The 12,646-nt window shown below is 47.8% G+C and overlaps 1 protein-coding gene across 1 annotated transcript in view; it reads left to right on the forward strand.

Annotated features, from left to right (window-relative positions):
- Positions 1 to 12,646, forward strand: part of Map4 (microtubule associated protein 4) — a 77,481-nt gene that overhangs the window by 60,680 nt on the left and 4,155 nt on the right. The window contains exons 11-17 of the mRNA XM_090323190.1: positions 590 to 696; positions 2,215 to 2,430; positions 3,696 to 3,879; positions 5,098 to 5,157; positions 5,266 to 5,558; positions 8,859 to 8,951; positions 12,414 to 12,495. Coding sequence (XP_090179316.1) covers positions 590 to 696; positions 2,215 to 2,430; positions 3,696 to 3,879; positions 5,098 to 5,157; positions 5,266 to 5,558; positions 8,859 to 8,951; positions 12,414 to 12,495 — 1,035 coding nt within the window. The remainder of the gene's footprint in view (positions 1 to 589; positions 697 to 2,214; positions 2,431 to 3,695; positions 3,880 to 5,097; positions 5,158 to 5,265; positions 5,559 to 8,858; positions 8,952 to 12,413; positions 12,496 to 12,646) is intronic.

Genomic DNA, 12,646 nt, shown 5'->3' on the forward strand with positions numbered 1-12,646 from the left:
GTGTATGCGTCTATATTTCTGGCTCAGGGGTTCCACACATCTCAGCCTTGTTGGAAATCTGGGTCACTGCTAGAACTAGAGCAGGTTAGGCTTGCATTCTCCATAAAGTAGTTCTTTACAGGGAAAGGAAGTAAGAAAAGGACATTGGATGATGTCTGGCTCGTACCCCATCTCTCAGCAACATTTGTTCCAAAAGACTGGTAGAAGAGGTTTTTGTCTCCCTGATGTGGTCCGGAAGCTAGTGATTGGGTGACAGAACCTCTTTGATTGGTCTCAAGGGAAGGGGAAAGCGAGCTTTAAGGGCTATTTCTTTCCACCTGTTCTAGTGCAAATCTCATTTAAGACTGTGTGACAGCTGAGCCCAGTTCCCTGACTCTCAGCAATCTAAAATCTTCTTCCCATCGCAATGAGAAAAACTTGAGTCTTTTTTTTTTTTTTTGGTCCACATTTTATTTAGCAGCATGGAATTGTTGGTTGGTTTTTTTCCCCTAACGAAATGCTTGTTCGTAGTCCGCCTCTGCTGAGCCTTGCATGTTCAAAATGTGTATAAGACACATTTGTTGAGACTAATTCCTGCTCTCGCCTTTAGGACTAGCTAGGCCAGAAGAAGGAAAGGTTGCTGTGAGTGTGACTGGAAATGACATCACAACCCCCCCAAATAAGGAACTCCCACCAAGTCCAGAGAAGAAAACAAAGGTAAGGAGATAGGGATGGTGGCTCAGTTCTTGTGCTCTCTCTTTCTCTTTTTAAAAGATAATCTTTTTGCTATTATTGCTTGAACCGTGAACATAGTTTCTTTTTTTCTGAGCTATATATTGTGAGTCTGTCCTCAACAGTCAGTTGTGTGAAGAATTTTCCTCCGATTCTTTAGTCTTGTATAGCTGTAAGAATGCTTGCTACAGCTTATTCCTGTTCCTCTGCAAGAAACAAAGAAAAAGGACACGCACAAAAGTCATCATTGGTGAAAAAGAAAACATGGATTATTTTTGTTTTTTTTTTGTTTTTGTCAGTCATGGGGCTTGAACTCTAGGCCTGGCTAGCCCTGAGCTCTTCAGCTTAATAAGTTTAGCACTCAACCACTTGAGCCACAGTGCCACTTCTGATTTGGACTTTTGTGCCCAGACTGGCTTAGAACTGCAATCCTCAGATCTCAGCCTCCTGAGTAGCTAGGATTACAGGCATGAGCCACCAATTTCCAGCTACCTAGTTTTTTGTTTGTTTGGTTTTTATTTGGCCAGTCCTGGGCTTGAGCTCAGGGCCTGAGCCCTGTCCTTGAACTTTCTCAGGGCTAGAGCTCTACCACTTGATCCTCAGCACCACTTCCTGCTTTATGCATGTTAGGTAAGCACTCTACCACTAGGCCAAACTCCTGGCCCCTACAATGTTGATTTTTAAAGGATCATTGCTTCTGATTGTTTTGCTTATTGTAAAGTTTAGATGACATACTTTAGGATATAGTGATCTCACTTCATCAAGATGCAGGTAATATAAGTCTGGCTTAGTGATCCATACTTGTAATTCTAGCTTGAGTAACTTAGTAAAATAGTTTTTTTTTTAATGGCGCCAATGGCTCATACCTGTTATCCTAACTACTCAGGAAGCTGAGATCTGAGGATTGTTGTTTGAAGCCTGCCCGAGCACAAAAGAGGCTCAAGGGCAGGGCCCGGGCCCATATTTCAAGCTTCATGATCTGCTAAACAAAAACAAAAAAATAACTCCAACAAAACAGAACATGAAAGATTCAGGTAATAATGGCTTAATCACCTACTGATAGTTTTCTTTATAGAATTGTTGCACCCACACAAAGTTTAGAATGTAAAGTTATTATGGAACTTGAAATGTTTTCAATCTAAAACTTGGCAGTCGGTGGCCCTATCATTAAGAAACATCTCCTACGGTGCTTGTTGCATAGCTTAGTGATAGAATGCATCATAGCATGTATGATTTCCTGGGTTCAATCCCAGCACTAAAAAGAAAAGAGAAAGAAAACATGCTGGGTGCCCTCTATCTCTATCCTGGTGTCCCTGAGCTCAGAAGAAAGGAATGCTCATTTTCAGTTGCTTTAATCTTCATTGCTTATAATTTTACTTTCAATTGTGTGATTTATACTTTTTTCAATTTGTGTCTTTTTTGTTGTTGTTTATTGTCTGTGTGTTTTGATGTTGGTCTTTTAAAACAAATAAAACTAAAAATAAAACCACCATCAACCTAAAGCCTTTGGCCTCCACTCAACCTGCAAAGACTTCAACATCGAAAGTCAAAACCCAGCCCACTTCTCTCCCTAAGCAGTCATCTCCCACCACCACTGGTGGGTTGAATAAAAAACCCATGAGCCTTGCTTCAGGCTCAGTACCAGCTGCCCCACCCAAACGCCCGGCCGCCGCCACTGCCAGGCCTTCCACCTTACCTGCCAGAGACGGGAAGCCAAAGGTAAGTCAGTCACCAAGTAATACAGTGCCAGGGCAAAGTTCCTCCCTTGAATGTCTCATAGACTCTTGTTGCTATCTGATGGTGGAGAGGGGCTGGTGGAATTGGTGAGGGCAAAGGGAAAAGAGGACTGTTGCTTTTGAAAAGTCAGTTGGGGATCTGATAAAGCAACCATCACCCTCTAAAGAGTTATTCCTTTTAACCTCTCCTGTCCTAGCTGGAAGAAATATTCTACCTACTTTTATTCTTCTTTCCTTTCTATCCTTCCTTTCTCTGTCTGTCTTTATTCTTATTTGTTCCCCTTCCTCTCTTCCCTTTTTTTTTTTTTTTTGCCAGTCCTGGGCTTGAGCTCAGGGCCTGAGCACTGTCCTTGGACTTTCTCAAGGCTAGAGCTCTACCACTTGAGCCTCAGCACCACTTCCGGTTTTTTTCTATGTCTGTGGTACCGAGGAATCGAACCTGGGTCTTCATGCATGCTAGGCAAGCACTTTAACCACTAGGCCAAACTCCCAGCCCAAGGAAGATTTATTTTCTTTTTGGCTTTCCTTTCCAAGCCCTGGTGCTCATTTTCTCATTCCTCTGGTGGTTAGCCCTACCCTTTCTTACTATCAGAGACCCTACATCCTGTATTCCCTAATAACGTTGCATATTATCAAAGCTGTGCCTTAGTGACACAGTGTTCCTCTCTCCTCTTCCTAAAGAAGGAAGCTGAGAGCGGCCTAGTGATGAATTCTCACGAGAACATACTGAAAGCTGGGCAGCGAAATGAAGGATGCCAATCAGCTTCTCTCTCTTGGATCTGGCCTGGATCTCTTGTATGGCCTAATCCTGTGCAGCAGTCTCTGGATGCATGTGAACCAAAAGGATGGGTGCCAGTGGTCCATACCTGTGATCCTAGCTATGCAGGGGGATGAGACCTGGAGGATTATGGCCCAGAGCCACACCACGCAGAAAAGTCTGTGAGCCTCTTGTCTCAAAAATAATCAGCAAAGTAACAGGGCTGGTGGTATAGCTTAAGTAGTAGAGTGTCAGCTAAGGAAGCAAACTGAATGATTATGAGTTCCTGACCTGAAACTGAAATACTGTCAGGACTCGATTTACTTAAACTGGGGTCACACAGCCATCCATGTGGCCAGGCACCCACAGTTTGACACCCCTCCTCTTCACCGCCCCGCCCCAATTTCTCTGGTGTGTGGCTATGCAGAAGCCTTCAGGGGTGTGTCTCCTGCATCCATTAATGTGTCCTGTCATCTTCCTCTCCAATCCAGCCTGTTACAGAGGCAAAGATTCCTGAGAAGCGGACCTCACCCTCCAAGCCCACCCCCACGCCAGCTCTCAGATCCGTACCCAAGAGTACCTCGACTGTCCCCAAAGCCACATCACCTGCCACTCTTGTCTCCTCTGGGCCAAGCAGTAGAAGTCCCCCCACGCCCCTGTCCAAGAGGCCCACCAGTGAGTATATAGCTATTGGGGTGGGGGGAGAATGGGGCAAAGCCTGGGTAGCTCCAGCTAGCCACCTTTCATGTTTGGCCATGTGATGGCCCAGTGTTTAATCTCTCCTGAATTTCCCAGGCAACATAGATTCCTTTCCTAATCACTCCAGAAGTCCTAGTACTTTCATCTATGATAAGAAATATTGCTAGGCTAGGCACTAGTGGCTCACACCTGTTAATTTAGTTACTCAGGAGGCTGTGATCTGAGGATCATGGTTCAAAGCCAGCCCCAGGGGAGAAAAATGGTGAGATTCTTATCTCCAATGAACCAGTAGAAAAACCAGAAGTAGCACTGTGGCTCAGAGTGGTAGAGCGCTAGACTTGAGCTGAAGAGCTCAGGGACAGCGCCCAGGCCCAGAGTAAAAGCCCCACAACTGACCCCTCCTTCCTCCTCCCCCTCTCCCCCCCCAAAAAAAACCCAAAAAGACTGGGAACTCATACCTACAATCCCAGCTACTCCGTGTGTTTACGAATCATGGTTCAAATCCAACTCGGAGAGAAAAGTCTGCATGTTCCATTTCCAGTTAAAAGTTCAGCTGGCTCAAAAGGTAGAGTGCCTGCTAGGAGCCAAGAAAGCCAATCAAGAATGTGAGGCTGGGGCCGAGAGTTTGGCCTAGGGGTGGGGACCCTTGATTTCAAATCCTTGCATTGCTTTCCCCCAACCTCCAAAAAAAAAAAAAAGTGAAGATCCCAGCACTACAAGACAGAAAAATGAACTAGGAAATGGATTTGTGGGGTGGGATGGGGTAGGGAGTGTCTTCCGTAGGGCTTGAACTCTGGGCCTGCGTGGTGTCCCTGAGCTCTTCACCTCAAGGCTCTACCGCTTGAGAGCCACAGTGCCACCTCCTGTTTTCTGGTAGTTCATTTTAGATCAGAGCCTCACAGCCTTCGTGCTCGGGCTGTCTTTGAACTGTGTTCCCGAGTAGCTAGGATGACAGATGCGAACCACTGGAACCTAAGACGAGCTCCCGCTAGAACCACCTGGAATAGTGTAGAGTGTGGGGAGAAAACAGGAGGACACGCCTGGCCTTGCATTGCTGCCTACAGAGCACAGACATGTGGCTATCTGAAGTGTCTCAGCAATGTCCACAGAGGGACCTGTGGTCAAGTGGATGCTAAATCTCAGCAACTCGGTAAGTAGCTGGATTGTTACACATTTTGTTCCTTGTTTGTGCAGCTGTTAAAACAGAGGGCAAACCTACTGAAGTCAAGAAGATGACTGCAAAGTCTGTACCAGGTAATACTCCAGGCCCCCTTCCCCCACCATGGATTCCTAACTTCAACGCCTACCTCTTCAGGATTATCCATCAAATGTCTCGTGCTATCTCTTCTTCCTATCTGGCAGCTGACTTGAGTCGCTCTAGGAGTACCTCAACCAATTCAGTGAAGAGAAACCCCACTCCCATGGGGACGACACCCCCAGCTCCCACACGTGCGAAGCCCACCTCGGCACCTCTCCGGCCTCCTGTGACTGCCTCCGTGGATAAGAAACCCACCACGGCCAAGGCCAGCTCTTCTGCCCCCAGGCTTAGCCGGCTGGCCACCAATGCCTCCTCTGCCCCAGCCCCTGATCTGAAGAATGTCCGTTCCAAAATTGGCTCTACTGAAAACATCAAGCACCAGCCTGGCGGAGGCCGGGTGAGCGCAGGGAGTTTGGGGATCCTGGCATGTCGGGGTGGTGGGGGGAGGTCTCTGTTTCTCTCCTCTATCTAACTCTCCCTGGCAAAGGACAAGTGCTTCCCATTCAGCGAGGTCATTGGCTTCAGGTTCTGTGCTTTATCTTCTCATCTCAAACAAAGGGGCTTCTGGGCTCTTTATGTTGGAAGTCTTAGGGGGGTTCATTTTTCTTTGAAGATGGGTGGATTCTTTTTGTTGATCATGGGGCTTCATCAATGGGCCTGGGTGCTGTTCCTGAGCTCTTCATCTCAAAGCTAGTGCTCTCTTACCTTATTTAGTGCCTGGGCTGGCTATGAACCATGATCCCCAGATCTCAGCCTTCTGATTACAGCTCGGATCTCAGCTAGGATTACAGGCAGGAGCCACCACACCCGACTTATTTTTTGTTCTAATATACCTAACGGGTACCAATACTTGTCACCGAGGCTGTGACTATGTGTTTGGCAAGCACTGTACCACTAAGTCCATGCTTCCAGCCCAGCCCCTTGGAAGTGTGCTTGGATGTCAGAGAATACAATAAGAGTTGAGAGAGAACACTGTGATTTGAAAATACACGCACATGCACAAGAACAATTGCTTTCTTTCTTTTTTGGGGGGAGGGGGCTGGGCTTGAAATCAGGGCCTGGACACTGTCTTTGAGCTTTCTCAAGGCTAGTGCTCTACCATTTGAGGTACCAAGGAATGGAACCCAGGGCTTTGTGCGTACTAGGCAAGCACTCTACCACTAGGCCACATTCCCAGCCCCTCCTCTTACCTTTTCTTCTCAAATGGTGTTCTGATCTTCCTTCCTTCTGTTTTAAGATTCTGACCTGTAGTTCCTTCTCCTGTATTCTTCTATTCAGCCATCTCTGTGTTGGTCTATCCTGTTGTATGTGTGCGTGCGTGCGCGCGTGTGTGAGGGCATGTGCGTGTGCCTCGCACGCGCAAGGGTAACTTGCTTTTGTGGGGGGGGGGGCCAGCTTGGATTTGTGTTCTTGACTGCCTTCTTCCTTTCTTGACTTTGGCCTCTTACCAATTTCGGTTTGAAATTCGCCCTTCCTTTATCTCCATCCAGGCCAAGGTAGAGAAAAGATCAGAGGCAGCTGCCCCAGCTGGAAACACAGCCACTAAAACAGCCAGCCCACTAGCGAGCACACAGAGAGCACCTGCTGGCAAAGTGAGTTTTTCTGGAGACTTTCCTCAGGAAGGTCAACCTTCTTTTTCAGCCTAGTCGCCTTTTCTCATCTATTCCCCATCTATTCCTCCGCCCCCCACCCTCTCTCTCGCCCATGACTAGCTTCTTCTACTTTTTCCCATGTACTCTCCTCTGTCTGATGACTCAGCCATCAGAAACTTTGCATGTCAACCTAACAAGAGCTGGGTCCTCATTAGCCCTTTGGCCACTCAGCTGAAGTCACTTCCTTGTCATACTGACGTGGATTTGAAAGGCATCTGGTATGCACACCTACCTGGTTTTTCCTCTTCAGATATAGCCGTGCTCATCTTCTAGCACCCAGAACCCATGCAGCCTCTGCTTCCAACTTGAAGTAAGACTTCTCTTCCAAAGCTACGGGATGTGGAAGTTGCCTTTGTTGGACCTGGTTCCCCAGGCGCCTTTGAAAGCCCAGGTCTCACATCTGGTGGGACCTTGCTTAGTATAGGAAATCACAACATCTCTTACTGGAGGGCAGAGGCAAACTGATATCCTTAGATGGCATTCTCTTGCCTCCATTACCATGGAAGAAACATTGTCTTGCCCACTGCGGGATACCTTTCTTTTGTAGCTGAAGCAGACAGATGGATTCTCAGGTGCCACCAGTGGGGCTTGAGCTTCAGCCCTTTCTAACCAGGATAGGTCCTCTTAGCCCAAGGAACTTTGTACAAGGGGCTCAGAGAGCAGGAAGCAAAGCTGGGTTACTACTGAAGGAATTGTCCTTATATCCCTGATTAAAAAAATCCTTCCTAGGAAGTAGTGTGTTAACAGTTATTCATTGTTCAAGTTGTCAAGAAGGCAAAGAAATGGGAAAGGTGCGCAAAGGGTTTCCACCTTTGGGGTCGTGTAGAGTAGATTTCTGTATTCTCTGTACAGCTTGGAGTTTGGATATTGCATCATTTTCCAAAGAACTTCCATCTCTGATGTCAGGGTAACCCCCCCTCCCAAATCTTCACTCCAAACTCCTGAAACTAAGGGCCTTTATGTTATTCTGTGCCAAAGGCAGACATTCCTAGGGCATCCAGTATACTTGTGCACCCCCCCCCCCACCAAGAACTGCATCAAAGCATTCCCCCCCCCACCTTTGCACAGTAAATTTCATAGGACATAGAATTAGGCATCTGGGGGATTTGGTAGGATTTTGTTGCAAAAAAAAAAAAAAAAACCCACGTAAGCTGGGTCTGGCAGCTCATGTCCTAGCTACTTAGGAAGCTGAGGTCTGATGATCACTGTTTAAAGCTGGCCTAGGCAGGACAGCCCCTGAGATGTCTATCTTCAGTTAAACAGCAAAAAGGCAGAAGAGGAGCTGTGGTTCAATTGGTGAAATGTTAGCTTTGGGCAGACAGTGCCCTGGCCCTGAATACCAGCCTTAGTTACAGCATTCAAAAACGAAACAATAACAAAAAGCCCATCAAGTTGAAGGCCAGCCCAGGTGATATAGTAGTATGACCCTGTTTTCCAAAATGGAAACAAAACAAACCTGGACCTCTGGGCTGTGTGGAAACAGCTATGGTGTGTGCGCCCCCTTGTGTCCACATGAGAAATAACAGTCTCCCTTCCTCCCCATGGCACAGCCATGCCCTGCTTTGCCAGATGCTCACTGTCAAACCAGCCTTGGTTTTTAAGGATGAGTCCAGGCCCTGATTGAAGTGACCAGGACAGGTCCAGAGGATTGGCAATCTCACAGAGAAGAGCCGAAGGCACTGGGCCTAGCACGTGGTGCTGGCAGAGAGCTAAGGCCCATGCCTCGGCCCAGGCTTGGAGAGGGCAGCCCATCCCCGAGGGTGATGACCTCGTAATGGCCACAAAGCACTAGCTTCTGTCGTGTTATTTGTTCAACTTTGTTCCCCTCTTGCTCTTTGTTTTTTCCCCTAATTCTTCTCTTCCTGTGCTTTTCCCACCACCCCCTGTGCTGCCAAAGGTGGGGGCAGAAATTTAACAACACTTTCTTTGTTTGTCACTGTAGTCACATGTTCTCACTGCTTTCCCTGCGTCACTTCTAACCAACCCTTGGTTGTGTGTTTTTTGTTTTGTTTTTTGTTTTGTTTTTTTTTCTGTTAACACTCCAGGTCCAGATAGTCTCCAAAAAAGTGAGCTACAGCCATATTCAGTCCAAGTGTGGTTCCAAGGACAATATTAAGCATGTCCCTGGAGGTGGTAATGTAAGTATCCATTTTCTGGCCGATTGGCATCTGAGGCATAGCCCATTTTTGATGAACTCTGGGCCAAAGGCCATCTTTTCCCATGGCACCGGACCCCAGTGAGCTGGGGTCCTCGAACCTTCTGTCCATAAATGGTGTGGGGATGGGAAGAAAGTCCTAGGGCACCCCTAAGCCACAGCAGTCCCTGCCTGTCTGTTTTACCCTGGTGGCTCACTCTTATTCTTGTCTTTATAGTGTCAACGTCACAGTTTGTCAACCTTTCCTGCCTCGATTTCGCCTCGCCTCTCCTCGCCCTTGTCTTCATTACTATTCCTTCTTGCTTTTTATCCTCCCTCTCCTCCCTTTTCTCCATTCTCTCTCCTCCCACTGTCATTTTTTCGCTTTATTTTTGGGGGGGGGAGGCCATGGGGCTTGATCTCTGGGCCTGGGCGCTGTCCCTGAGCTCTTCAACTCAAGGCTACCACTCTACCCTTGGAGCCACAATGCCACTTCCTGTTTTCTATGGTTAATTGGAAATAAGAATCTCATGTTCTTTAGTGCCAGGGCTGGCTTTGAATCGTATCCTCAGATCTCAGCCTCCAGAGTAGCTGGGATTACAGGCATGAGCCACTCTGCCTAGTGCCCCCCCCCCTTTTTTGTTGCCAGTCCAGAGACTTGGAACTCCTCAGGGTCTGGGCACTGTCCTTGGGCTTTCTCAAGGCTAGAGCTTTACCACTTGAGCCACAGCACCATTTCTGGCCTTTTCTATGTATGTAGTACCAAGGAATGAAACTGGGTCTCCGTGCATACAAGGCTAGCACTCTGTTACTAGGCCACACTTCTACCCCTCCTTTTTTTTTGTTCTTCCCTTTTAATTCCTTTTCCCTCCTTTTTTGTCCCTTCCCTTTCCCATCTAAACTTTTCTTCTCTCCATGCTGCTGCCGTTCTTATCAGTTGCACTAGACTTGTGTTCGGGACCGGGGTGATTCCAGTTCTCGGGGAGGGTTCTGGTTTAGAGGAACGTCATCTTTGTCATGTCGTGATCAGGACCCCCTGTGAATTTCCTACTTACCCCTGTGACAATGCCTAGGCCAACAGAGGCCTTTGTAGAAGCTGTTGCAGGCATGTGTTCCAGTGCCTTCTGTGTAGCCTCTACCCTCACGCCTGCTGCTCTGCTTTGTGGAGAGACATAGTTGTTTCTCTTGGGTTTGCTTGCTTCCTCCTCCTTCTACCCAACTGTGCTGTCCTATTCCACTTGCCCATCTCTTTTTCCCACTCTGTGCCTCCTGATTTCCCAGGGCACTTAGGCCCATCTGTTCAGCCTACAAACACCTCCTGCAGTTCTCCCAAAAGGAGCTCTGGCCCTTGAATGTTTCTCCTCCACCCTCCCCTCGCCAGCTTTTTGGCCAGAGAAGGCGTGACCCAGCTCATTGGCCAGCTGGGATTGGCCACATATTAGCCAAGCCTGGAGTGGGCTCAGACCTTGCAAGGCAGAATGCACTTATAGGGTCAGCCTGCAGGGCCCGGGTAGGCACTGACCTGGAGGGACAGGGGAAGGTGTCCAGGGTTCTGAAGGCATGGGCCACCTGTGTAAGTGACAGGAAAATTCATTGCTGTATTTTGTGTACAGTATTGAAGAGCTGTGTGTGTCCATACCAGGGCTTGAACTCGGGACCTAGGTGCTTGTCCCTTAGCTTTTTCCCTCAAGGTCAACACCTGAACCACAGCTCTCCTCCCGCTTCTGGGGGTTAATTCTGTATCTGTGGCCAGTCTTGGGTGATCAATAAGACAGGCCAACCAGAGTCCAGTGAAGACTGAGAACTGAGGATGGAGATTCAGAGCCAGTGTGGGCAGAGAGAACTGAGCTTGAGTGTAGTACAGTGTTTTGTTTGCTCACTTGTCCTAAACTGGCCTTTTTTTTTTTTTTTTTTTGGTCAGTCCTGGGCTTGGACTTATTGCTCTACATATGTGGTACTGAGGAATCAAGCCTGGGTCTTCATGCATGCTAGGCAAGCACTCTATCACTAGTCCAAACTCCAGGCCCCTAACCTGGATTTTTGTTGATTATTTTGAAAATAGAATCACAAAGACTTCTCTGTCCATGTTGACTTCTAACTGAGATCCTCTTAATTCAGCCATCCTGACATAAGTCAGGAAGAACCAGCGCCTGTCTGAAAGGTGGTTTTTTTTTTTTATTTGTTTGTTTTTGTCAGTCATGGGACTTGAATTCAGGGCACAGGCTTTCAACCTTTTCTGCTGTGGCTACTTTTGAAATTTGATCCTCAGATCTCAGCCTCCTGAGTGGCAAGGATGGCAGGTATAAGCCCAGCACTCTTCCCAAAGCTTTTTCTTTAGTAATATCCAGCACAGGAAGGATATGGAGAGACAAACATACAGGGTTTGCTCATACAGTTATCAGCATGGCATTTCTGCAAAGTATTTAGGCATCAAACTGAAAACAACAAACAGAACGCAAATATATATCTCCACCTTTGTTCAAAGAATGAAACATCTGGCCCAAACACCTATAACCACCAAGATCTTTATTTCTGCCATGTTGATAGAGGTGAAAAATGGGAAAAGATAGAGTTAGATTTGTATAGGGCATTCTACATGAGAGGCTGATTGCCACAGGAAGTCAGGATGGCGAATGCCAGCCCTGGAGAGGGAAGGGCACTGAGAAGAACTAGAAGGAACTGCACCCATCGTCACTGGACGGGGAGCTGATGATGAGACTGATTGTGAGTTCTTTTCAAGAGAGATTCGATGGTGGCTTTTGGCATGGACTGTGGACACGTGGATGGAGAGGCTGGAGGGGAATGCTGGTGTGGTTTAAAAAGAGGGTGGTCAGAGGTTAAAAATCGGGCTTTTTGGGGGGAGGTCATTTGAGACCAAGACTCAAACTGGGTACCTGGTAAATTGCTCATTGACTGTACTCTACCACTGGAGCCAGGCCTCCAGCATAGATTCATGAGCTCTTTTAAGTACTGTGGGGGAGTACCTGCTATTGACTGGCATGGGTTTGGTTCAAAGCAGCCTGGGAAGAGAAACAGCCAGAAGTGGCACTGTGGCTCAAGTAATAGAGAGTACCAAGCCTTGCACACAAAAGCTCAAGTCAGGGGTGGTGGGAATGTGGCTTAGTGGTAGAGTGCTTGCCTAGCATGCGTGAGGCCCTAGATTTGATTCCTCAAGTACCACATACACAGAAAAAGCCAGAAGTGGCACTGCGGCTCAGTTGGTAGATGGCTAGCCTTGAGAAGCAGCTCAGGTCCTGAGTTCAAGCCCCAGGACTGGCAATAAGCAAACAAACTGTGAGGAAGATTGAGAAGGTAGAATAGCTTTGGTCCTTTCTCTCTGCTAACTTTATCCCCCCCCCCCCCCATTTAGACAGACCACGCTCGCCCTCAGCCTCTCAGATGGTAAAAATAGCAAGCAAGGCCCACCATCGTGGACTCCGAGCCTTCATTCCTTTTCTCTTTTTAGGTGCAGATTCAAAACAAGAAAGTGGACATCTCTAAGGTGTCGTCCAGGTGTGGTTCCAAAGCAAACATCAAGCATAAGCCTGGTGAGTGACCCAGGCCTGGGGCGGAGGATCCCAGCCGGGATCTTCCCTGGCCGGGTGGCCTCGGAAGCTACGAAGATTGAGAGGTCCCTTACATAGGGGCGCCAGAGGGCCACACACTGTTTTCCAGTCCCCGTGAGGAGAGGAGGCCGAG

Source organism: Megascapheus bottae, chromosome 32 (assembly GCF_031878675.1).
Source record: "Megascapheus bottae isolate mThoBot1 chromosome 32, mThoBot2.hap1, whole genome shotgun sequence".
In the NCBI taxonomy this organism is placed as follows: domain Eukaryota; kingdom Metazoa; phylum Chordata; class Mammalia; order Rodentia; family Geomyidae; genus Megascapheus; species Megascapheus bottae.